The sequence below is a fragment of the Dasypus novemcinctus genome, chromosome 23 (genome assembly GCF_030445035.2).
Source record: "Dasypus novemcinctus isolate mDasNov1 chromosome 23, mDasNov1.1.hap2, whole genome shotgun sequence".
Taxonomy (NCBI): Eukaryota; Metazoa; Chordata; class Mammalia; order Cingulata; family Dasypodidae; genus Dasypus; species Dasypus novemcinctus.
In genome coordinates this window covers 63,202,342-63,227,296 of record NC_080695.1, presented here as the reverse complement: position 1 = coordinate 63,227,296, position 24,955 = coordinate 63,202,342, and the positions used below count along the sequence as shown (strand labels likewise).

The 24,955-nt window shown below is 40.4% G+C and overlaps 1 protein-coding gene across 2 annotated transcripts in view; it reads left to right on the top strand.

The window, feature by feature from the left end:
- ATF7IP2 (activating transcription factor 7 interacting protein 2) overlaps nucleotides 1–24,955 on the top strand; it is a 133,702-nt gene that overhangs the window by 96,521 nt on the left and 12,226 nt on the right. The window contains exon 11 of one of the 2 annotated variants that reach the window (XM_058286481.2): nucleotides 13,442–15,178. The exons of the other annotated variant lie outside the window; for it this stretch is intronic. Within the exon in view, the coding sequence (XP_058142464.1) occupies nucleotides 13,442–13,596 (155 nt within the window). The 3' untranslated portion in view covers nucleotides 13,597–15,178. Of the gene's footprint in view, nucleotides 1–13,441; nucleotides 15,179–24,955 lie in introns of those variants that run through there. 2 annotated transcript variants of the gene reach the window in all.

Below are 24,955 nucleotides of genomic sequence, written 5' to 3'. Positions count from 1 at the left end.
ACAAAGAAAGAGAAGACAGAAATACATAAAATCAGAAATGAGAAGGGGGACAGTAACACTGACCCTGTAGAAATAAGAGTGTTCATAAGAGTATTTTATAAGCAACTGCACATCAAAAAACTAGACAATATAGATCAGATGGACAAATTCATAGAAACACATGAACTACCACTGAGCCAAGACGAAATAGAAGACTTCAACAAACCAATCACAAGTGGTTGAAATAGTCATCAGAAACCTCCCAAATGATTGGTCTATTCCCAGAAGACTTGAATCTCTGGGCTGTCCATATGCCAGCTGGACCCTGAGCCTCAGCAGAGTTGTACCATTTACTCTCTGGTTCATTGGACTTACCCAGGTCAGCTAATAAGGAGAGGATGAACAGCCACCACACCAAGGAACCTAAAGAGTCTATGACTGCAAGCAGGAGAGTCCCATCCATCAGTCATGAGGGATCAAAGCCCCCATCTCAGTTAAGAGGTGGAGTGGGCATCACCATCCCAGAATCCTCAGATTTGGGGAATAAAATATGGACTAGAGTGGATTTACTGGTATTCTACCATAGAATTATTGTGACTCTAGCAATGGAAGAAATTATGTCATTGATGTGGAGACAGAGGCCACTGGAATTGCTGAAGGAGGGGAGAGGGAGAAAGAGTTGTAATATGGGGGCATTTTCAGGACTTGGAGTTGTCCTGAATGATATTGCAGGAACAGATGTAGGACATTATATATGCTGCCATAACCCACTGAATGGACTGGGAGAGAGTGTAAACTACAGTATAAATTATAATCCATGCTGTGTAACAGTGCTCCAAAATGTATTAATCAAATGCAATGAATGTACCACATTAATGAAAGAAATTGTTGATGTGGGAAAAGTGGGGGGGGGGGGGAGTGGGGCATATGGGAATCTCCTATATATATATTTATTTGCCCATATAGGCGTCAGCTCACAAAATATTTTTAATGTAACATTTTGTTACATTATTTTTAAAAAATAAATTATATATATATATATATATATATATATATTTTTTTTTTAAAGCTTCCCAAAGATGAAAAGCCTGGGACAAGGTGGCTTCACAGATGAATTCTACCAATCATTCAAGGATGATATACTAACAATCTTGCTGAAGCTCTTCCAAAATAGTGATCAGGAAAAAATCCTCCCAACCTCATCTATTAAGTCAACATCACCCTAATACCAAAACCCAATAAAGATACTACCTCGACATCACTGTAATACCAAAACCCAATAAAGACACTGCCAAAAAAAAGGAAATTACAGGCCAATATCACTAATGAATATATATGCATATATATGCAAAAATCCTCAACAAAATACTTGCAGACCAAATCCAAGAGCACATTAAAAAATCATACACCACAATCAAATAGGTTTTATCCCAGGTATGCAAGGATGTTTCAATACAAGAAAATCAACTAGTGTAATAAACCACATTAATAAATCAAAGAAGAAAAATCACATGATCCACTCGATGCAGAAAAGACATTTGACAAAAGAGCATCCTTTTTTTTTAAGATTTTTTAAAATTTCTTTATTTCTCCCTCCTCCTTCCATTTTCTGCTCTCTGGTTCCATTCACTGTTTTCCTCTGTGTCTGCTTGTATTCTCATTAAGTGGCTCTGGGAACCAATCCTGGAGCCTTCCAGAGTAGGACAGAGGCGATCATTCTCTTGTACCACCTCAACTCCCTGGTTTGCTGTGTCTCCTATTATCTCTCCTCTGTGTCTCTTTTTGTTTTGTCGTCTTGCTCTACCAGCTCTCCATGTAGGCCAGCACTCCTGCATGGGGCAGCACTCCTGTGTGGGGCAGCACTTCTGCACATACTCCATGCAGGCCAGCACTCTGCATGAGCCAGCACTCTGTATGGGCCAGCTTGCCACATAGGCCAGCTTGCCTTCACCAGGAGGCCCTGGGCATCAAACCCTGGACCTCCTATATGGTATACAGGAGCCCAGTTGCTTGAGCCACATCCGCTTCCCACAAAATACAGCATCCTTTCTTGATAAAAACACTCTAAAATATTGCAATAGAAGGATAGTGGTGGAGGTTGGATGAAATAAGATTGGTAATATGTTGATAGATGTTGGTGCTGGATGGTAGGTGCATGGGGACACATTTCACTACTCTTTTTACTTTTGTGCCTGATAGAACATTTATATGATGAAAGATTTTAAAATGTTGCTTTGATATTCTACAGTTTCACTGAAATAGGTGTGGTGGTTTGTGGCTTTTATGGACCCTGGAAAAATCAGGTACTTAGAGCTAATCCATTCCTGTGGGTGTAAGCCTATTGTAGGTGAGACCTTTAGATTAGATTACTTCAATAGGGTGTGGCCCAGGGTGGGTTGTAATCCTCTTACTGTAGTCCTTTATAAACAGGATGAACATGGAGAGAGACAGAGAGGAACCCACAGAAGCACGGAGAAAGAAAGCCACAGAATAATGAGAAAGCCAGAGGAAGCTAGAAGTTAAAACAACAAAATCCAGAAGAAAAGGGAGACCAGCAGATTTCACCATATACCGTGCCATATGGCAGAGGGGTCCAGGATCACTGACAGCTGGAGAGAAAACATTGCCTTATGATGCCTTGACTTGGACATTTTCAAGACCTTAAAACTAAGTTTATAAGATAATAAATCCCCATTGTAAAAGCCAATCCATTTCTGATATGGTGCATCCCAGCAGCATAGCTTACTAAAACTAATGAATTAGACATGAATTTATCTTTATCATATACAAAACTTGGAGTCATTTTCAATCATTCATGGCTTTCTTCAATTCTAGAAAGTTGTCAGCTATTATCTCTTCAAATTTTGCTTCTGTGTTAGTTCCTTTATTTTTATTATTTAGGAACTCTGATTGGACTTACGTTGGATGGAGCCTCTTTGACCTACCTTGCATCTCATCAGCAAGTCCTTCTCTCCTCTCTCCCTCTCTGTTTCAGTCTGTATCATTGGGTATATTTTTTTGTAAATTCCTTGATACTGTTTTCTCATTAACTAGTTCAATCTTCAACTATGTGTTAAATCTAGAATTAAGCCCATGTATTGGTTTTTAAAAATTTTAATAGTTAGCTTTATCGTTTTCCAATACTTATAAATGGTTCTCTTTTTATATCCACATCTTTTAGTTTCCTGAAGGCTGCAATGGGGATTCATTAGGTTGCAAGCTTACAGTTCTGAGGCTGAGAAAAATGTCCAAATCAAAGCATCAGGCAAAGCTCTCTCCCCAAAGACATGTTTGCCAGTGATCCTGGACTCATGTTACATGGCAGGGCAGAATAGCGGTGTCTGTGATTGCTGCCTTTTCCTTTAGGCTCCATTACTTTCAGCTTCTGGCTGCTCCTTCTTTGGCTTCCTCTCTCCTGGGTTCCTCTCTGAGCTTCTGGTCTTTTCTTTCTTAGCTTCTGGGGGTTTTTCTTTCTGTCTGTCTCTCCATATTCTTCCCATTTATAAAGGACTTCAGTAAGAGGATTAAGACCCATCCTGAGCTATGCTTTTTTAAAAAGATTTATTTATTACTCCCCACCCCTTTGTTATTTGCACTTGCTGTGTCTGTTCATCTTCCTTGTTTCTTTATAAGGCACTGGGAGCTGAACCTGGGACCTCTGATGTGAGTGGGAGGTGCCTAATCACTTGAACCACCTCTCCCTGCTTTGTTGTGCCTCTCATTCTGTTTTTCCTCCCCATGTCTCTTGTTGCATCATCTTGTTGCATCAGCTTCCCGCACCTGCCTATCACATCAACTTGTTGTCTTCTTGGGAGACACCAGGAACTTCTGTTCCCTGCTCCATTGCATCTCTCATTATGTTTTTTCTTCTTGTGTCTCTTGTAGTGTCAGTTTTCTGTGCCTGCCCACCACACCAGCTTGCTTTCTTCTTTAGTTGGCACTGGGATCTGAACCAGTGACCTCCCAAGGGGTAGGTAGGAGGCCAGTCACCTGAGCCACATCCATTTCCCCAGGCTATGCTTTGTTGAAGTAATCAATCAAGTGGCCCTTTACTGAATCTAATCATAAGGTCTCACCTACAATAAGTTCATATACATATTTTAAACATAATTTTCATTTTTATTCATTTTAAACATTTTAAACATAATTTTCTGGGGTCCACAAAATCCTCAAACTGCCATACCATGTATTCTTGTTTCCTTTCTGCCTACTGCTAGTTAATAAATGTTTGTTATATACAGTGGAATATTACTCAGCTATAAGAAATAATGCAGTATTAACAAATGGGATAACATGGATGAACCTTGAAGACCTTATGTTGAGTGAAGCAAGCCAAGCACTGAAAGACAAATATTACACGACCTTACTGATATGAATTAAGCAAGTTGAGCAAGCTCACAGAACTAGAATCTAGAAGATAAGTTTACAGGAGATAGAAAGGGAGAAGAAGTTTGTGAGCCAACACCCACATGGGCAAAATCTATGATAAGGTGGAAGTGTGTAGTAGTGCAGGAGATAGGCATGACAGTGGTGCAGTGATATTATTGGGTGGGACAGTGCTGGTTTGTCAGGAAGCTAGGATGGGGTGAGTGGGTTGGACTGGCCATGGAACTGGGGGGATGGTTGAGAGAGGGAGCAGGTAAACACTGGCATTTGTGGGTATGAGGTTAAAACTACCATGTTAGGAATGTTCTTTTGGCAATATGGCAGGGGAGGGTTACTGGTTTAGGGTGTTGGATGTGAGGGGCATTCAGAACAGGGTGCACCTGGGCAGGATTCTAGGGAGTATGTGAGTGTTTATCTTGTCATAGTGTGTTGTATCAGTGGATGGAAACCCACATAATGAGAAGGAAGGCCTGCTATGCTCTCAAATAGAGAGGCAGAAGTCTCTCAAGAGCATAGGAAGTGCCTAATAGAGAAGGACAGACCATTATGTCAAGCCCTCAATGTTATTGCAAGTAACTATGAATGTTCTTTTTCAAGGAGTGAAGCCTGGTGGTTGCAGTGGACCCCAAGGGTAGAGGGAGGGAAGAATAGAATAGATGGAACATGGGGCATTTTGGGGGTGATGGAAGTGTTCTACATAATCTTGCAATGGTGGATACAGGCCATGTTAAATTTCATCAAAATTTATAAAAGTGTGTGGTCCAAAATGTAAGCCATAATATAAACCATTGACCATGGTTAGTAGCTATGTTTCAATATTTGTACATCAAATGTAACAAATGAACCATCCACATATAAAATGTTATTAATATGGGAAAGGAGGAAAGGGGAAGGATGTTGGGTATATGGGAATCCCCTATATTTTGTACATGACTTTTCTGTAAACTAAAACTTCTTTGAAGACAAAATGAAAAAAGTAAGACACTGGGGGAACAAATGGAAGAAAATGTCACTGTACATACAAGATAATGGATTTTATAGTGATTAAAGACATAAAGATGGCGGCGGGCTTGGCTCAGTGGTTAGGGCGTCCATCTACCACATGGGAGGTCTGTGGTTCAAACCCCGGGCTTCCTTGACCCATGTGGAGCTGGCCCGTGTGCAGTGCTGATACGCACAAGGAGTGCCGTGCCACGCAGGGGTGTCCCCCGCGTAGGAGAGCCCCACGCACAAGGAGTGCACCCCATAAGGAGAGCCGCCCAGTGCAAAAGAAAGTGCAGCCTGCCCAGGAATGGTGCCGCACACACGGAGAGCTGACACAAGATGACACAACAAAAAGAAGCACAGATTCCTATGCCGCTGACAACAACAGAAGCGGACAAAGAAGATGCAGCAAATAAACACAGAGAACAGACAACGGGGGGGGAAGGGAGAGAAATAAAAAATAAATAAATATTTTTTTTAAAAAAAAGACAAAGAAAAAAATTTTTTAATATTTTTCATTATTTTTTATTATTCCAATTTTAAAATATTTTTGATTTTTAAAAATTTATATTTTCTTTCTTATCTTTAAAACTATCATTATTATTTCATTTTCTTATTAATTGTATTTGGTTATTTCGTTGGCTTCATTTTTTAAGTTTTGAATCACAGAAGGGTTACAACTATGACAGGAGGGTCATTGGTGCAGGGTGTCAGGGATGGAGGATACATGGGAAGAGGATCACCTGGGGCATACATATAAGGCATATATATGTGTTCAAGTGTTCATGGAGCATTGTTACAGTGGGTGGAGATCCACACAATACAATAACCAAAGGAATATCAGACTCCCATCCTGGGGAGCTCTGCCACATTCTCTAATGGAACAACAAGAATCCCCTGAGTACTGGGGCAATGAATAGTGAAGGAGGATGGTCCATTGATGGGCCCTTGATACTGATGACTAGTTATGAACCCTTACTTTTGAAATTGAAACTTAGCCTAGTATTATAGAGTGCCTAAGAGTTACCTCCTGAGAGCCTCCTTGTTCAAATGTGGCCTCTCTCTAAGCCAAACTCAGCATATAAATGCATTACCTTATCCCCCGGTGTGGGACATGACTCCTGGGGGTGAGCCTCCCTGGCACAGAGGGATTATTACCAAGCACCAACTAGCAATGCAACTGGTGAAAGACCCTGGCCAAAAGGGAGAAAAGGTAAAGACAAATGAGTTTATATGGCTAAGAGACTTCAAAGTAAGTCGGAAGGTCATTCCAGAAGTTACACTTATGCATACCACAGCAGGATCTCACTGACTGCCAAAATAAATCCTATCTCAAATATCAGGGCTCCTGGGGACTCTGGAAACATCTAGACACTGTAGTCAGGGCAGATAGCTCAGGAGTTTGGTGCCTGGCCAGTGGGCCCTTCTTTGGAATTTATGTTCCCCAGTGTGACAGATTTGGACTCAGTTGTGGTTTCCCTACACATGGCTCTTCTGACCCTTCTATTTGAACCTATAATTAGTACTATAGTTGATAGGTGTACGTCCAAGAGACTTAAATCTTTGAGCTGTTCATGTACCAGCAGGGCCCTAAATTTCATGGAGTTGCAACACTGATTTTCCAGTTCATTGGACTCACCCAGGACAACTAACAAAGAAATGATGATGGACCATTACCATCCTAAAAAAGAGTCTACAACTGCAAGCAAGAGAATCTCATCCATCTGCCCTATGGGACTGAAGCCCCTTCTCAATTAGAGGTGGAGTAGTCATCACCATCCCAGAATCCTCAGGATTGGGGAATGAACTATGGACTAAAGTAGACTTACTGGTATTCTACTATAGCTTTGTTGTGATTCTAGCAATGGAAGAACCTATACTGATATGGAGGCAGTGGCCACTGGAGGTTCTGAGGGCAGGGAGAGGGAAAAACAGGTGTAATATGGGGGCATTTTCAGGACTTGGTAATTGCAATGAATGACATTGCAATGACAGGTACAGGCCATTATATATCTTGCCATAACCTTCAAAATTGTGTAGTATAAACTATAATATAAACTATAATCCATGCTTAGGGGCAGTGCTCCAAAATGTGTTCACCAATTGTATCAAATGTAACACATTAACGAAGAAGGTTGTTAATGCTGGGAAATGCGAGAGGTGTAGAGAACAGGGTATGAGAATCCCCTACATATTTTTTTCTAATTTTTATTTTACTTATTTATTTAATCCCCCCATTGCTACTTGTTTCTTTCTTTGCTGTCTCTTCTGTGTCTACTTACTGCGTGTTTTTTTGTTGTTGTTTTCTGTATCTGCTTCTCTTCCTTTGTTGCATCATCTTGCTGCACCAACTCTCCATGGCACACAGGCTGCCAGTTCTCTGGGGCACACATGCTGTCAGCTCTCCACAGCACATGGGCCAGCTTGCCTTCACAAGGAGGCCCTGGTATCCGAACCCAGGGCTTCCCATATGGTAGCCGGGAGCCCAACTGATTGAGCCACAGCTACTTCCCTCCCCTATATTTTTTATGTAACATTTATGTAATCAAAGTATCTTTTTTTAAATAATAAATATATTTAAAATAATAAGTATTGTTCTTTTTATGAATATTATTCCTCTAGTTTTCTCTTTGAGGAGAACAAGCATACATACTTAAAATGCTTTTTAGAAAGTTCTTTCATTTTCTGAGGGAAAAATAGTAAAAAAAAAACCTTTGTTTTTAACTCAGGAAGCTTCTCCACAAAGGCAGAACAGAAAGAAAACAGTTTTATTATTAAATATGCATTCAACTAGACTGTGGTGCACATCTTCACTAAAGAAATTGTGAAGAAAGAAATATAGCCACATGTATTCAATCCATTACATACATGTTTTATAGAAAAACAACAAGTAAGAGGACTTGACAGCACTATTTGTCACACATAGTTCACCCTAAATTCTCAAGGAATGAGGATAGCCTCCTGGGTTTGTTGGTTGCCTTTATCCAAAGGAAAAATAAACTTCTCAAATCTTTAAGACAGGAGGTATGTTCGCAACTTGGAGCCAGGCATCTGCCTAAATTAGACTCTTAGCCTCCCAAGGAAACTGAGAGATAGGGAAGCTATCTTCATTGATGACTACATTTCAAAGAGATGGCACCCAGGTTCATGAGCAAAAATTCCTGGGTTATAAAGCTGGACAGGGTGTTATGTAGCTTTTTTAAAAATTTGCATACATATCAAAGGGGCTGCAAATGAATTTACAATTTTAAGTACTCTAAAGAAAATATAAAAGGAAGGACAGGGAACAGTTTCTTTCCCTCTTTGTACCAGAACAAATTAATTTTTTTAAATGTGTATTTGCCCTTATGAAGCAGGCTAGATAGGAAATCAATAGATGGATCTGGAACCTGGCAGAGTCCATGTGGACATCAATATCTCCAAGAAAGCTGCTAGAAGACCCACACACACACAAGATTCTGCCATTCAGAACAAGATTTCCTCCAGAAGCCAGGAGAAGCCCCAGATATTCCCCAAGGACTTTATAATTGGGCCCTCCTGGGGGATTGATGGATGGGGTAATCAATCAAAACAGCAAATAGCTGGAACTTCTCCCCTGCCATTAGCAAAGGGGAGGAATAATTAATAGTTTAAAAACCAAGCATGAGGGAAGCAGACTTGGCCCAGTGGATAGGGCGTCCGTCTACCACATGGGAGATCCGTTCAAACCCCAGGCCTCCTTGACCCGTGTGGAGCTGGCCCATGCACAGTGCTGATGCATTCAAGGAGTGCCGGGCCATGCAGGGGTGCCCCCCGCGTAGGGGAGCCCCACATGCAAGGAGTGCGCCCTGTAAGGAGAGCCGCCCAGCGCAAAAGAAAGTGCAGCCGGCCCAGGAATGGCGCCACACACACAGAGAGCTGACACAACAAGATGACACAACAAGAAGAAACACAGATTCCTGTGCCGTTGACAACAGAAGCAGACAAAGAAGAACACACAGCAAATGCACACAGAGAACAGGCAACCAGGGGGGAAGGGAGAGAAATAAATTTTAAAAATTTTTAAATCTTAAAAAAAAAAACAAGCGTGAAGTCGTCTGCTCTGTTGCTTTCTTGCCTTTACCCTGTCCCAGTACCTGTCCAGGGCTGGTCGTGTGCCTGTTCCTGCCCTCTGCATCCTGCTTTCACCGTTTTTCCCCTGCCATGGTCGCCATGCAATTAAAACCTGGGCATTTATAATCTGTAATGTGGAATTGAAGTCTGTAAATCAGCCCACTATACCAATCTTCAGTCCCTTTCTCTACCTGGGACCCATAATCTGTTATTTTCTCCCATTTCTCTTCCCTCCCTACCTTAATAAATTACTGGTCTAATTCACCCGACATGCTCCTGGATTTCATTTCTGCACCATAGTCAAGAACCTAGACAAAATCCAATTACACTTACATGTTTTAATTTTAACTCAAGTAAATTCATCTTTCATCTTACTAGCATTAATCCTCTTCATGTGTTTTGGAATTTTGCTGTGGAGGCTTATTTTGAATAGAACTTTCTTTTCTCTTTCTTTTCTCTTCCTTATTCGCATCTTGCTTTTTTTTAAGATTTATTTTTATTTATTTCTCTCCCCTTCCCTGCCCCTCTCCGCCCCCCACCCCCCCGCCAGTTGTCTGCTCTCTGCATCCATTCACTGTGTGTTCTTCTGTGTCTGCTTGTATTTTTGTCAGCAGCACTGGGAATCTGTGTCTCTTTTTGTTGTGTCATCTTGCTGGGTCAGCTCTCCATGTGTGTGGCGCCATTCCTAGGCAGGCTGCACTTTTTCACACTGGGCAGCTCTCCTCATGGGGCACACTCCTTGTGTGTGGGGCTCCCCTATGTGGGGGACACCCCTGCATGGCACGGCACTCCTTGCGCATTTAAGCACTACACGTGGGCCAGCTCATCACACAGGTCAGGAGACCCTGGGTTTAAACTCTGGACCTCCCATGTGGTAGGCGGACGCTCTATCCTTTGAGCCAAATCTGCCTCCTGCACCTTGCTTTTTTAACTTAATAGTATATCTTAGAGAAGATTCCATCAGTACCTAGAAATCTGCGTCATTCTTTTGTTAAAAGAAATAAAACAAAATAGAGTTCCCATGGCTAGGAGATTTAAAATGGAGTTGGGAGGTCATTCTGGAGGTTACTCTGATGCAGTTCTCAGCCAGATGTCACAAACTGCCACAGTATGCAAAGCCTCAAGCAACAACGGTCCTCAAAATCCCAAGGACATCCAGATACCATAAACAAACCACAAGATAAAGTATCAACCTGAAGAGCACATGGAGTTCCCCAAATGTCCACCAACCAAAAACATTTATCTAATCTTCTTTTCCTTTAAAAACCCGTACTACCTGAAACTGTGCTCCCTGAATTGCAATTCTAAGACTCCAATTAATTGCCCTTATTGCCTTGTAGCCTAACTGTTTATTTCTAGGTTGACGGTTATAATAGCTGTATAATTTTCTCTTGTGTGGATGTAGCATAGTATATTAAATCCCCTAGTGATGGGGATAGAGATTATTGCCAATCTTTTGCTGTACAAACAACAGTGAATATCCTTTGTGAAGGACAAATTGGAGTTTACAGACCCCAAAGTTTTGCTGCCGCAAAAGAAGTCAGAATGAAAGTAGCTCAGGATTCTGAGCTACTAGGGATGGCAAAAGATTTTATAGACGAATAAAGGAGATAGGCTTGACTCCTGTTGTTTGGACCAGATTTGTCCATCTTAAAGAGGAGATTTTAAGGCAGGTGGGCTAATTGGCTATGGGTCAGCTGCCTCGCTGGGGATTTCAAATTTCAAAAGATAAAGAAGAAAGTCCGGAGGGAATTGTATTTGTTTTTTGTTTGTTTATGTATTTGTTTCTGATTCTGAGGGGCCCAGGGCTTTCTCGATACCATTTTATCAAATTCCCCACCCTCCATTTTGGTTATTCCCTCTGTTATGAGGACTTTTGTTTGTATTTCATCACCAATTTCACAGGTTTGCTGAAGTTCGAATTTCCATAGTCCTATTCATACTAGTTTTATAGGTTGTATCATTTGTCGAAGTTAGAGGCTGCGCACTAGCATTTAAGAGTAGAGAGATCTGACAATGACTGAGGGACATTATGAAGATGAGTAAAAGGATAAGTGCTTCTATTAGTACATCTCTGAGCCGAGGTCCCCACAAACCTAGAAGCCAACCAAAAAGAGACTCAGATCAATCAGATTCGGGAGGTATGTGAGCTGAGTTGGCTACTTCTCTGTGCTTGGGCTTCTGCTGCCTTCTCTTGGTAAACATCCACTTGACTGTCATTTACAAATACACAGCACTGGGTTCCCACTAGTGCATACATGTAGTCTAATGCTAATCAATTCTGTAGATTCATTTGTCTGAGTTCCAATACTTTGTCAGATAGGGAGTGGATGGCTTGCCCTGGTTGGGAGATTGATTTCTCTAACACTAAAGTTAGCTTTACTAATAATACCATCTGGATTCTTACAGTATCTCTTCCAACATGGGAGATGACTTCCCCAACGACAAGGGGAACAAGAGTGAGAACAGAACACCTCATAGGTTTAGCCTGGGTTATGGGTTTTTTCTATGATACATTTAGAGCATCTCTAATCTGGCAATAGTCTCTATCCAAATCTTTAAGTATGGAAAGAGATCATAAGAGCCGTCATGTTTCTAAGTAGCCATTTGGGGAACAGTATAAGCTATATAACAGGGACTATCCCAATCTACATGTAGTACTTTTCTGTCTTATGTCCACATACAAAATAATGTCTTAGAAGAGCTTAATAAGGGTACCTATTACCTTTAAGGAAATGGGATATTGTTTTCTACAGTCAATTGGGTGCAAACTCCAAAAGGAGAATCATGATGTTATCATCTTGATCATCTGATATTTTAGTCCCATTTAACCAACAGTTTCCTTTATCTGACCCTTCAGCCATCTGCTTCTGTAATCTTTATGTCAATTTCAACTTGAGATCCAAATGAGAGTAAGCGCTCAACAGTTTGGAGCATGTTTTAGTTGTGGCAGGTGGACCCAGGAGTTAAAGTTCCCTGAACTGCCATAGTGGTGGCAAAAATACTTGGTAACGCCCTTCTTATCTAGGTCCTAAAGCGGTCGTTCATTGGTGTCTCTTCCAGCATATCGGGTCTCTGGGTTGAAGGTCAGGTAGAGTCCTCTGTAGAGGAGTCTCAAGGAAGGCATCCTGGGTCTGTGGATGATGGAACTGGGTATATGCGATTTGTTGCTTCCAATAACCAGCAATTTCTATATGTAATAGTTTGAAGTTGAAACCGAGTACTGAGAATTAAATAACTGACAGCTTGATATATGTTAGCCTTTTGAAGTGGCTAAAAGCAAGTATCTGTAAACGTTATTTGAAGTAGCTCAAGGCAAATATTCATAACTGTAATAACTCACTTGTTTCTTTGATGCTGATGTTATGTTTTAGAACTGCACAATCTTTATCTTGTAATTGGACAGTGATGAGTTAACTGTGACTGGCCCCCTTGTATCCCCTTATCTTACCATATGACCCTGCAGTCCAGCACCCCAACTGGACTTCTTCAGCTCTTAACAGCCTTTAATGGCCCACTTGGTTTAGCTTAGACTCTGTTATTTATAAATAATGTTATTTATAAATAATGTTATTTCGCATTAATCAAGTGATTTATAACCATTTAGCTTAGCCTCCCTAACTTATTACATTATGTGGATTGAACTATTTATAACTCTACCCATAACCTATAACCATATGTATTACCCCAGCCAGATTTTGTTGGTTCCTAATGGATGTTAATTAAGCAATTTACAATGCAGTGGTAACCCCAGCCAGTTTTTGTCAATCCACAAAAGTAGCCTTTGGGGCCAACACTTACACGCCTCCAGTTGAACAAATGAATCCATATCTCTTAACATCCCAGCTTCACTATCTCCATCTCCCTTTGTTTGAATTTCATAAAAACCCAAACTTTTTCCAATTCGGGAAGAACAGATCTGAGATTTTACTTCCTGCTCTCCTGTCTTGCACGTCTTGCACAACTGCAATAAAAGTTCTTTCTCTCTTTGAAATCCCAGGAATTGAAATCTCAGGATTGATCATCAAGCACATCACGCAGCTTACTCATGTATTTGTCCGGCAACAGAGGTCTGGTAAAGTAGGGGAAATAATAAGCCTTTGGGTCAGTCCATTTGAAGATGTCCAAAAGGGCCCTGTCAGTCGAGGTATTTGACCTTGTCCCACCTTTACATATTTACCAGGATTGTGTTAATTGATAGGTAGAACATAATTTATATACTTGCCTTGTGTCTCATTTATAGTCTTTTTTTTCCCTGATGATGATGAAACTCTGATCTGTAGCTGACTGCAAGTGCTTTCGCACTTTTAGAGAGGTGTCAGTAAAACAATGTAGCTGACAAGGAAATTTGGTTGTTTTTGTGACAGAGCTTTTTTTTTAAAGAATAACTAAAATTATGAGTAGTAACATTATACTGTTGTCTAATATCATGCAGATCAGTATCAGGACATATCATGGATAGGAAATCCAGGAATTTCATGGGATCTCTAAATATGTATATTAATAACATCATATCCATAAAAATTTAACCAACAGAAGGTTAGAAAATTCCCTTTAATTTGACAATACTTCCCATGCAACTCATAACATATCAAATGAACCTATTTCCAGCACCTCTCTTTATATAAGATGAAAGAACAAATCCTTTACTATTTTCCAGGGGTCCCCTAGAAAATTCCAAAGATAGTTTGAGGTCAATAGGATGCCATTTAGAGTTTGATTTCAGGAAGGCAAAATGTCAAAATGTGTCTGGTTTGAACATTACATTGAAAAGGAAAATGGGTCACTGTGAAAACAAGTATTTTACCAAAGTGGCAATAAAAAGTGAATAGGAATTAATTTGATTGTAAGAAAAAACTTAGTTCTTTTCAAAGTAAGAAGACTTGTTTTCTTAAAAAATAAACTGCGATAAGGTCATTATAAATATCAATGAGGATATTATTCTTATACAACATAGTATCTTTGTCTTTTAGGCAGATTACTCACATGGTTAAGAAAAACCTTTTATACCTTTTCACTAAGAGTAGACCAATAATCCAAGAAAATTTCATTATTTTAACAGAGAGAAAATAAAATTCTAGTTTGGTTTGAGGATACTGCCTGATAAGAAAAACTCTTAAAAATCTCATAAGCTTATCAAAGCTTAGCCAACCTTGACAGGACAAATAAAATTCCTTTTCCACAAACGTTTCACAACTTTCTAAATCCATTCAGGTTTTGTCTTACACATTTTTGTTTCTTATTCTGCCACAACCAGTCATTTTACTTTAGTACAAAACTACACTCCTGTTCCTTACCAAAGCACATCCTGCATACTTTACTTTTCGGCATACCTTAAGTTATCAAAAAGATCTTTGAAATTGTCTTCTAACATCCTACAAAATACAATTATTCTTAAAATAAAGTTTGTCAAAATGAAACCTCAATTTGATTAATCGAATTTATATTATTCATCTTAAATATCTAGTAGATGTAATGCTACCTTATTTTATCAGTAAGCCTCTATAAATTTAGGGAGAACAGCACAAGTAGAATAAAATTGTGCTTGTATTGTACTTAACATTGATAACTCAAAAGGCATGTCTGTTTTTATTCAACTAACAATATTAAACTAATTCTGTTTATCAAAGGTTTATCTGAATTATGTGAACTTGAATTTTATTTTTACAAATACTCTTTTTACATTGCAAATATTAGAAGTTTGGTTCCCTTTATTTCTGGGACTTCAGGAATATGAATTTATATATAAACACTTATTTATCTTTAAGCAATTTGAATAGCCCTCTTTTAAGAATTTTTATTTGTTAATTTGGTATTGTAAGAAATGAAGATTAGTTTAATTTTCACATGAAGGAAAAAAAAATTAATGTAACCTGGCAGCCTACTGCCTCAGTCTCTCACTCCCGGGTTAAGCAGGAACAGAAGAAAACAGCTTAACCCAGTCCTACAGCCAGTAAAAAGGATGCACAAGAAAAAGCTAAGTCACTGCCAATTCAGCACTAATTCCATACTTTATTTGGCAAAAGGAGCAGGTAAAAGCTAAAATGGTTGGAATGTGATGGGGGAAGCGGTTAATCAAAAACTAGGAAACTTGTGCAGGAAAGTTAGACTTCTCAGATAGACTGTAACCTCTAAAGTATCCAATCTATGGAGAAACAAAGGAAGGGCTTAGGGGTATAAATTGTGTCATTTTTCTTTGTTTGGGGCACTAGCCACATTTTCTAGTTGTGCGCCCCTTCTTTCAAAATTAAGAATAAATTCTTTTCTTCTCCACAATCAGATGAGCCGTATTTTCTTCCGAAAGGAGATTTCTTTCTTACAGTATTACCATCCAGAGGTTGGAAAATATACCTCAGACAGACAGATGTAAATAGAGAGCTAATAGGTTCGATTTAAAATTTTTCAGCCTTGAGACAGACATAAAAACACGGAAATACGAAACTCAGAAGTTTATATAAAAGTGATGTGAGCTATGGGTGAGAGGCTCTTTGTCTCTTCAGAGATAACCTAAACTGTCTGTCCTGACTTGTGGGTGTGGAATGTAAGAGGCTGCAGTCCTGGTCTTGGTGACCATGGCAACGACTCCAGTCCTGGGAGGCCATTTAGCGATGCAAACTCTATATACACACCAGTCAGTCCAGGGAAACTCTGATGGTGGTGATGCCGAAACTTAAGGGAACTTGGACTTGGCCTCGAATGGGAAATATAATATAGCCTATGCATAAATTCAGAATCATCTAATTCTGTATCCAAGTGTGCCTATTCTCTAGACATCCAGTTAAGTGATATGGGCTTTGAATGTTCAGAAAGGATGTAAGACTAAATGTGTATTCAAGGTTGCATCCAGATGGAATGTGGGCCAGATGCTAATTCAAGCTCACCTGAAATGTGGGCGATATGTTAATTCAAAACCTACCTGGTACTCAGGCAAAAACTTAACTAACAAAGAAAGTAGTTTCCTTTGATAAAAGCACCATTTGACTCCCCACCCTGTATAAAAGGAACTTGAAAATCTTGTTCCGGGCTCGGGTTTGCAACAGAAAGCTCCCGAGTCCCGCCGGCCATCAGTAAACCATTTTTCCTTCTCAAAATCATTCCTGAGTCCTGGCCTTTCTATACGCAAATAATTGAACCTCTCTCAACCTCTACAACAAAAGAGCTAACTTTCTCTCCTTGCTTATAATTTTTCAGAATTTTTGTTCTTGGCAGATGGGACAAGTTGAGGTTATTTATTTAATATGAGGGCTGGAGCTTTCCCATTGTAACTTGTTGAGGAGATTTTAAGATTTTCTTTGCCTGATGTGTAATCTTACCTAAACTATGCCCTATCTCCCAGGCCTATTTGACTTTCAGATTGATTGTGGAAAGAGGAATATTTCATGTCCCTCTCCAGGTTAGCCCAACCAACTTTTGCCATCCAGGCTTTAGCATTAGAAGCTTTGACCACCATGTCCATAAACTGATATGTCAGGTAGCCCTGGGTCACAGTGCATGCAAAAAAATTCTAAGTTCCTCTATGAATATTTGCTGGTCTTATTTGGGGAAATCTTTAATTTTAGCTCTTAGTTCAGGTCCAAGTCTTAAATCTGCTCTAGTGGGCAGCCAGTTTCCAGGGAAGGCTTGGTCTTTAAAGGAGTCTGGACTAGATCATTTCCCTCAGGGATCAAGAGGAACAGGTTAGGGCAGTTAGGGGACAGGGTGGAAGATGGGGCGGGGGCAGTTGGTTTGGAGTTCTTTCCCCTTTGTTCTATCTTTGGCCTTTTCCTTTTCTAATGAAACTTTAAAAGAAGCTATTGTGGAGGCAGTTTGTCCTCTAGCAACCTCCCAAGTACCACCCCTTTTAAGGCACCTCTCAAGTGCATGATTTTGTTCCTATAAATTTTCACAGCATGACCACTACAAAGACAAATTGTTGTTTGTCAGACCCACCCAGGAACAGAAAGTCACAGGTCTATAGTGCGAATGTATATAAGAAGCAGGATTTGGGCAGGAATAGGAGAGGGAGATTTAGAGCAAGGAACACGGGTTATGCTGTGGTCAGGCGAAAGGTCTCCTAGGGCCCCTGGCCTTTTGGCTCAGCCCCTGGGATATGGCTCTGACCTTAGCAGAAGCACTGGGCAAATGGAAGTTCCAGAGGTGTCTGGAAGTGAGCAGAGGTGCAAAAGGGTAGCAAAGGCTCTTTACAAAGGAGTGAAAGGCCTGGCAAACTGCTTGCCATGTGACCCAGGTTGGAAGTTGGCTTAGCCAGCCTCATGGAAAATTAGAGAGCTGAAGGGAGAAATGAAATGAAACCAAATGGAAGGTCTGATGATAGAGCAAAAACCAAATCCAAACCAAAGGTACCCGTTAGAGGTTCCCTATTACAAGGCTAACAATGTATGATTACCATGCTGGGACTTAAAGAAAAGCAGACTAAGTGTAAAAATGCAACCAACTATCTCCTCACAAGAACAAAGAAACCACACAGGGCGATGGTGAAGCAGAACAACGAGATAAGGACTTCCACTCCCCCCTAACCAGGGTTTCTGTCAGCCCCTCTTGCATTCCAAGAATACCTTACCTTCTAGCTGACTAACCCCTAGCCATACAAGGGAAAGAATTTGCTTTTACAGCCCCTTTTTGGCCCCTGGCTGTACTCAGACCCTAACCCCCTCCTCATGAACTAACATTTCCCCGCCTATTGATGTCTATATAAATTCACATCTGTACCTTCCAGGGGCAGGCTGAAGTCTCTCTTAAGCCCTCCACCCTACAGCTGAGATCAGAAGAAGCTGGAACCACAGAGCCTTAGAAGGGAGAGGAAGGCTGAACACTCACAGAGATTGGTGGCCATCTTGTTCCAACACATGGCAACAGACTTTGGTGAGGGAAGTAACATACTCTTTTATGGCCTTGTGACTGTAGGCTTCTACCCCAAATAAATACCCTTTCTAAAAGCCTTTGGCTGACTGACACAGAACTTGGTACTGAGAGTGGGGTCATGCTTTTGCAATTACCAAAATGCTGGAATGGTTTTATAAATGGGTAAGGGATAATTTTGGGAAGAGTTGTGAGATGTTTGATATAAAAGGCCTAGAGTGCTTTGAAGGGACTGTTGGTAGGAATATGGATGCTAAAGAGACTTTTCAAGAGGCCTTAGAAGTAAATGATGAAACTATTATTGGAAACTGGGGAAAGGCAGTCTGTATTTTAAAATCACAGAGAACTTAACAAGATTGACTCCTGATGTTTTATGGAAGACAGAATTTCAAAATGGCAAGCCTGGGCATTTAGCTGAAGAACTTTCCAAAGTAAACTCAGAGAATTCAGCATGGCTTCTCCTTGTAACTTATAGTAAAATGCTAGATGAGAGAGATAAGCTGAGAACTGAATTGTTGGGCACAACAAAAAACAGAAACCAATTCCAGAAATTTCAAGCCTCTGGAAACCAAGTCCCCAGATGATAGTGCCCCATTGGAGGACTTAACTAAACTTGGAACTGATAAATTGGGGTTGAAAATTCTGTTATCTAGGAACAACTTGTGAAAAGTCTTACTGTCTGATGCCTTTGACCCCTGCTTCTTGCATGCTAAACCAACAAGATTTTTGAGAGAGCTGTATGAACAAAACCACTGTCAGCCTGGACTAAAATGGACATGTAAAAGAGAGATTGAAGGAGAAACAGCTTTAAGAGGAAATCCATGGAAGCTGAGATGTGGAATTAAGACATCACCTTGGGCCAAGAGAGGAACCCCACCCATTGTACAGAGAGAGTGAGTTTGCACCAGCAATTGAAGAGGGTGGATGTGCCCACCTGATGTTCAGGGAAAGTTCTGCTACCCCAGGGTTCAGAGAGAGTGGGGCACATTCCTCAAGGATTAGGGCAGTTAAGGTTTCCACACCATAGGTCTGAGAGGGGTGTGCCTGTCGCCCATGGATGAGGGAAGGCCAGGTGGTCAACTCATTGCTCTGAGAGGGTTGGGCCTGTATGTCAAAGGTTAGGGAGGATGTTGCCTTCATCTCATTGTACTAGTGGGATTAAGTCTCTAACCCAAAGATTGGATAAGGTGTGGCAATCATCCCAATGCTCTTGGGGGGTGAAGTCTGGAGTTTGGTCACCACCCAGATGCTTGATGAGGGTGGAACCAAGAAAATGACCATTGGGCAAGCCTGTGGAAAGGGTGGTCCTCATGAGGCTGTAGGGAGAAGAAACCATCATTTTAAGAATGACTTTCAGATGTTAACATCTAATGAAATATGCCTTGCATGTTTACTGAACTGTAGAGGACCCAAGACTCATGTTTCCCTCCCAGTTTCTCCTTATGGCAATGCAAGTGTTTATCCTTTGTCGGTCCATTTGTATATTGGAAGATAATTGAAAGTTTCAGAGTTCTGCAGCCAGATGGGGCCTTGCCCCAAGACAAATGTGTTTCTTTAAACTGATTGTGGTATGATTTTGTAGTTAGCATTGTTACTGATTTAAGCTTTGTTTTAACATTGTAAGGTCCTTTTGGAATTCAGAGGGTCAAGTGTGGCAGTTTGGTATTGTTTATGAATTCCAAAAATAGATATTGGGTTATGTTTGTAAACTGATCTCTTCCTCTGGACATGTTCCCCTTAGATTGTATTAAATTCAGAGGTTTCACTTTTACTTGATTAAATTATGATTAAGGCTCTGATTTAGCCATGTCAGTAGGACATTGAATCCCTGCCCCCTTGGTGGGTGGGGACTCACAGAGAAAATGTCATGGCAGAGGAGAGAGTTTTTAGTTTTGATGATGGAGCCCCAGGAAGTAAATGCATGGAGAAAGAGAACACAGAAGTGGATATGTAGGAAGAGAGAGTACTCCATAGACACCACCCCAGGAAGACAGATCTTGTGGAGAGAACAGAGCAGCTGAACCTGGAAAGAAAAAATTCCCAGGGAGAAAGACGATACTTAAGCCTGTCTACAGCTGAGATAGGAAAAAGTTGGGTCCACAGAGCTGTGAGAGGAAAGAGGAAGGCTGAACCCTTGCAGACATTGCCTGCCATCTGGCTTCAACATGTGGCAACAGAGTTTGGTGAGGAAGTAACTTTGAGTTGGACACTTTGGGGCCTTGTAACTATAAGCTTCCACCCCAAATATATACCCTTTCTAAAAGCCAGCAGAGTTCTGGTACTTTGCATCATCACCCCTGACTAATGCAGATACTTTTTATTGTTGAGTTGTATGATCTCCTTATATAGCATGGATATTAAATGCTTATGCGATATGTGATTGCCAAATATTTTCTCCCATTGAGTCAGCTGCCTTTTCCCCTTTTCACTTTTGACAAAGTCCTTTAAGGTACAAAATTGTTGACTTTTGAGAAGTTCCCATTTATCTGTTTTTTCTTTTGTTACTTGTGCTTTGGGCTTAAGGTTTAAGGAACTACCACCTACCACAAGTTCTTGAAGATATTTTCCTACATTTTCTTCTGGGAGTTTTATGGTTGTTTTTATATTTAAGTCCTTGATCCATTTTGAGTTAATTTTGTATAAGGTGTGAGACAGGGATCTCCTTTTTTTCTTTTGGATATGCCAAAGCATATCACCCAGCATAATTTGTTGAATAGACTGTTCTGGCCCAGCTGGGTGGGCTTAACAGCCTTGTCAAAAATTGCTGACTGTAGATGTGAGGGTCAATTTCTGAGTTGATGATTCAGTTCCATTTGTCAATCTGTCTGTCCTTATGCCAGTACCATGCTGTTTTTACCACTATAGCTAAGTAACATGCTTTAAAGTCAGAAAGTGAGAGCCCTCCAACTTTGTTCTTATGTTTTAAGACATTTTTGGCTATTTTGGGCCCCTTACTCCTCCAAATTTGATTACTGGCTTTTCGGTTTCTACAAAAAAGGCGGTTGGGATTTTTGTTAGGATTGCATTGAATCTGTAAATCTGTTTGGGTAGAATCGACATCTTAACAATACTCAGTCTTCCATGAACACAGAATGTCCTTCCGTTTATTTAATCTTCTTCAGTTTCTTTTAGCAATATTTTGTAGTTTTCTGAATACAGATCCTTTATGTCCTCAGTTAAGTGTATTCCTAAATATTTGATTGTTTAGTCACTATTTTAAATGGAATTTTTTTTCTGATTTGCTCCTGAGATTGCACATCAGTAACATATAGAAACTCTACTGATTTTTGCATATTATCCTTGTATTCTGCCACTCTCTGAACTTGTCTATTCTAGTAGCATTGTGGATTTTTCAGGATTTTCTAGATAATAGGATCATGTAATCAGTGAATAGTGAAAGTTTTACTTCTTCCTTTTCTATCTGGGTGCCTTTTATTTCTTTGTCTAGCCTAATTGCTCTAGCTAGAACTTATAGCACAATACTGAATAATAATGGTGACAGTGGGCATCCTTCTTGTTCCTGATCTCAGTGGGAAAGCTTTCAGTCTTTCACCATTGAGTACAATGCTAGCTGTAGGTTTTTCATATATGCACTTTACCATATTGAAAAAGCTTCCTTCTATTCCTATCTTTTGGAGTGTTTGGGGTTTTTTTCTTTGTTTTTATCAAGAAAGGGTGCAGTATTTTGTCAAATACCTTTTCGGCAATCAATTGAGAAGATCATTTGATTTTTCTTCTCCAATTTATCAATGTGTTTTATTATACTAATTGATTTTCTTGTGTTGAACCACCCTTGCATACCTGGAATAAAACCCACTTGATCATGTTGTATAATTCTTTTAACGTGCTTTTGGGTTCGGTTTGCAAGTATTTTGTTGAGGATTTTCACATCCATATTTATTAGAGATATTAGTCTATAATTTTCTTTTTTCATAGTATCTTTATCAGTTTTGTGTTAGGGTGATGTCAGCTTCATAAAATGAGTTTGGTAGCATTCTTTCCTGTTCAGTTTTTTGGAAGCACTTGAACAAGATCAGTATTAGTTCATCTTTGAATGATGGGTAGAATTCACCTGTGAAGCCACCTGGTCCTGGGTTTTTCATCTTTGGGAGGTTTTTGATGACTGTTTCAATCTCTTTACTTGTGACTGACTTGTTGAGGTCTTCTATTTCTTTTAAAGTCAGTGTAGGTGGTTCATGTCTTCCCAGGAATTTGTCCATCTTGTCTACATTTTCTATTTGTTTTTCTTGTTGTTGGTTTTTTGTTTTTTGGGGTTTTTTTTGGTATACAGTTGTTCATGGTATCCTTTAATGATCTCTCTTATTTCTGTGTGGTCAGTGGTAAGGTCCCCCCTCTCATTTCTGATATTATTTATTTGTGTGTTCTCTTTTTTTCTTTGTCAGTTTAGCTAAGGATTTGTTGATTTTGTTGATCTTTTCAAAGAACTAACTTTTGGTTTTGCTGATTCTCTGTTGTTTTATTTGTTCTCGATTTCATTTATTTCTTCTCTAATCATTACTATTTCTTTCCTTCAGCTTGGTTTGGGATCAGTTTGCTGTCTTTTTCTAGTTCTTCCAGGCATGCCATTAGATCATCAATTTTACCTCTTTACTCTTTTTTTAATGTAAACATCAAGGGCTATAAATTTTCCTCTCAGCACTGCCTTTGTGGTGTCCCATCGGTCTTGATATGTTTTATACTCATTTTCATTCATCTCTTGCAATTTTTTCTTTGACCCATTGATTGTTTAAGAGTGTGATCTTTAGGAAGCGGACTTGGCCCAAAAGATAGGGTGTCCGCCTACCACATGGTAGGTCCGTGATTCAAACCCCGGGCCTCCTTGGCCCGTGTGGAGCTGGCCCATGCGCAGTGCTGATGCGCGCAAGGAGTGCCGTGCCACGCAAGGGTGTCCCCCGCATAGGGGAGCCCCACGCGCAAGGAGTGCACCCCGTAAGGAGAGCCGCCCAGTGCAAAAGAAAGTGCAGCCTGACCAGGAATGGATCCGCACACACAGAGAGCTGACACAACAAGATGACGCAACAAAAAGAAACACAGATTCCCGGTGCCACTGATAAGGATAGAAGTGGGCACAGAAAAACACTCAGTGAATGGACACAGAGAGCAGGCAACTGGGAGAGTGGGGAAGGGGAGAGAAATAAATAAAAAATAAATCTTAAAAAAAAAAGCGTGATGTTTAATCTTCATATGTTTATGAATTTTCCCTTTTTTTGTCCATTATTGATTTCCAGCTTCATTCCATTTTGATCAGAGAAAATATTTTATATAAATCAATCTTTTTAAATTTATTGAGACTTGTCTTCTGGCCCAACATATGGTCTATCTTGGAGAAGGACCCATGAGCACTTGAAAAAATGTATATCCTGCTGTTTTGGGGTGCAATTCTCTACAGATGTGTGTTGGGTCTACTTCATTTATCATATTATTAAAGTTATCTGTTTCTTTATATATTCTCTGTCCAGATGTTCTGTCTAATACTGAGAGTAGTGTATTGAAGTCTCCAACTACTATAGACACATCTATTTCTTCCTTCAGCTTTGTCAATGTGTGCTTCATGTATCTGGGGGCACTGAGATTAGGTGCATAAATATTTAAAATAGTTGTTATTTCCTCTTGCTGAATTACCCCTTTTATTAATATTTAATGACCTTCTGCATCCCTTGTAACAGTTTTGAATTTAAAATCTATTTTGTCTAATATTAGTATTGTTACTCCAGATTTTTTTTTTTTTTTTTTTTTTTTGGTTAATGTTTGCATGGAATATCCTTTTCAAACCTTTCACTTTTAACGTGGTTGTATCCTTACATCTGACATGTCTCTTGTAGACAGCATATAGATGGCTCATTTTTTAAAAAATTTCTCTCCCCTCCCCCCCCCGGTTGTCTACTCTCTGTGTCCATTTGCTGTGTGTTCTTCTGTGTCCACTTCTATTCTTGTCAGTGGCCCAAGATTCTGTGTCTCTTTTTATTGAGTCAACTTGCTGCATCAGCTCTCCACATGTGCGGCGCCATTACTGGGCAGGCTAGACTCTCCTTATGGGGTGCATTCCTTGCGCATGGGGCTCCCCTACATGGGGGACACCCCTGCGTGGCATGGCACTCCTTGCGCACATCAGCAGTGCACATGGGCCAGCTCCACACAGGTCAAGGAGGTCCTGGGTTTGAACCACAGACCTCCCGTGTGGTAGGCAGAGGCTCTATCCGTTGAGTCAAGTCCGCTTCCCTCATATTTTTTTTTAATTCATTCTATCAGTCTGTGTCTTTTGACTGGGGAGCTCAATCCATTAACATTCAATGTTGGTGGCGGACTTGGCCCAGTGATTAGGGCGTCCGTCTACCACATGGGAAGTCCGTGGTTCAAAACCCAGGCCTCCTTGGCCCGTGTGAAGCTGGCCCATGCGCAGTGCTGAGGGGCACAAGGAGTTCCATGCCACACAGGGGTGTCCCCCACGTAGGAGAGCCCCACGCGCAAGGAGTTCGCCCCGTAAAGAGAGCCGCCCAGCGCGAAAGAAAGTGCAGCCTGCCCAAGAATGGCACCACTCACATGGAGAGTTGACACAGCAAGATGACGCAACCAAAAGAAACACAGATTCCCATGCTGCTTACAACAACAGAAGCAGACAAAGAAGACGCAGCAA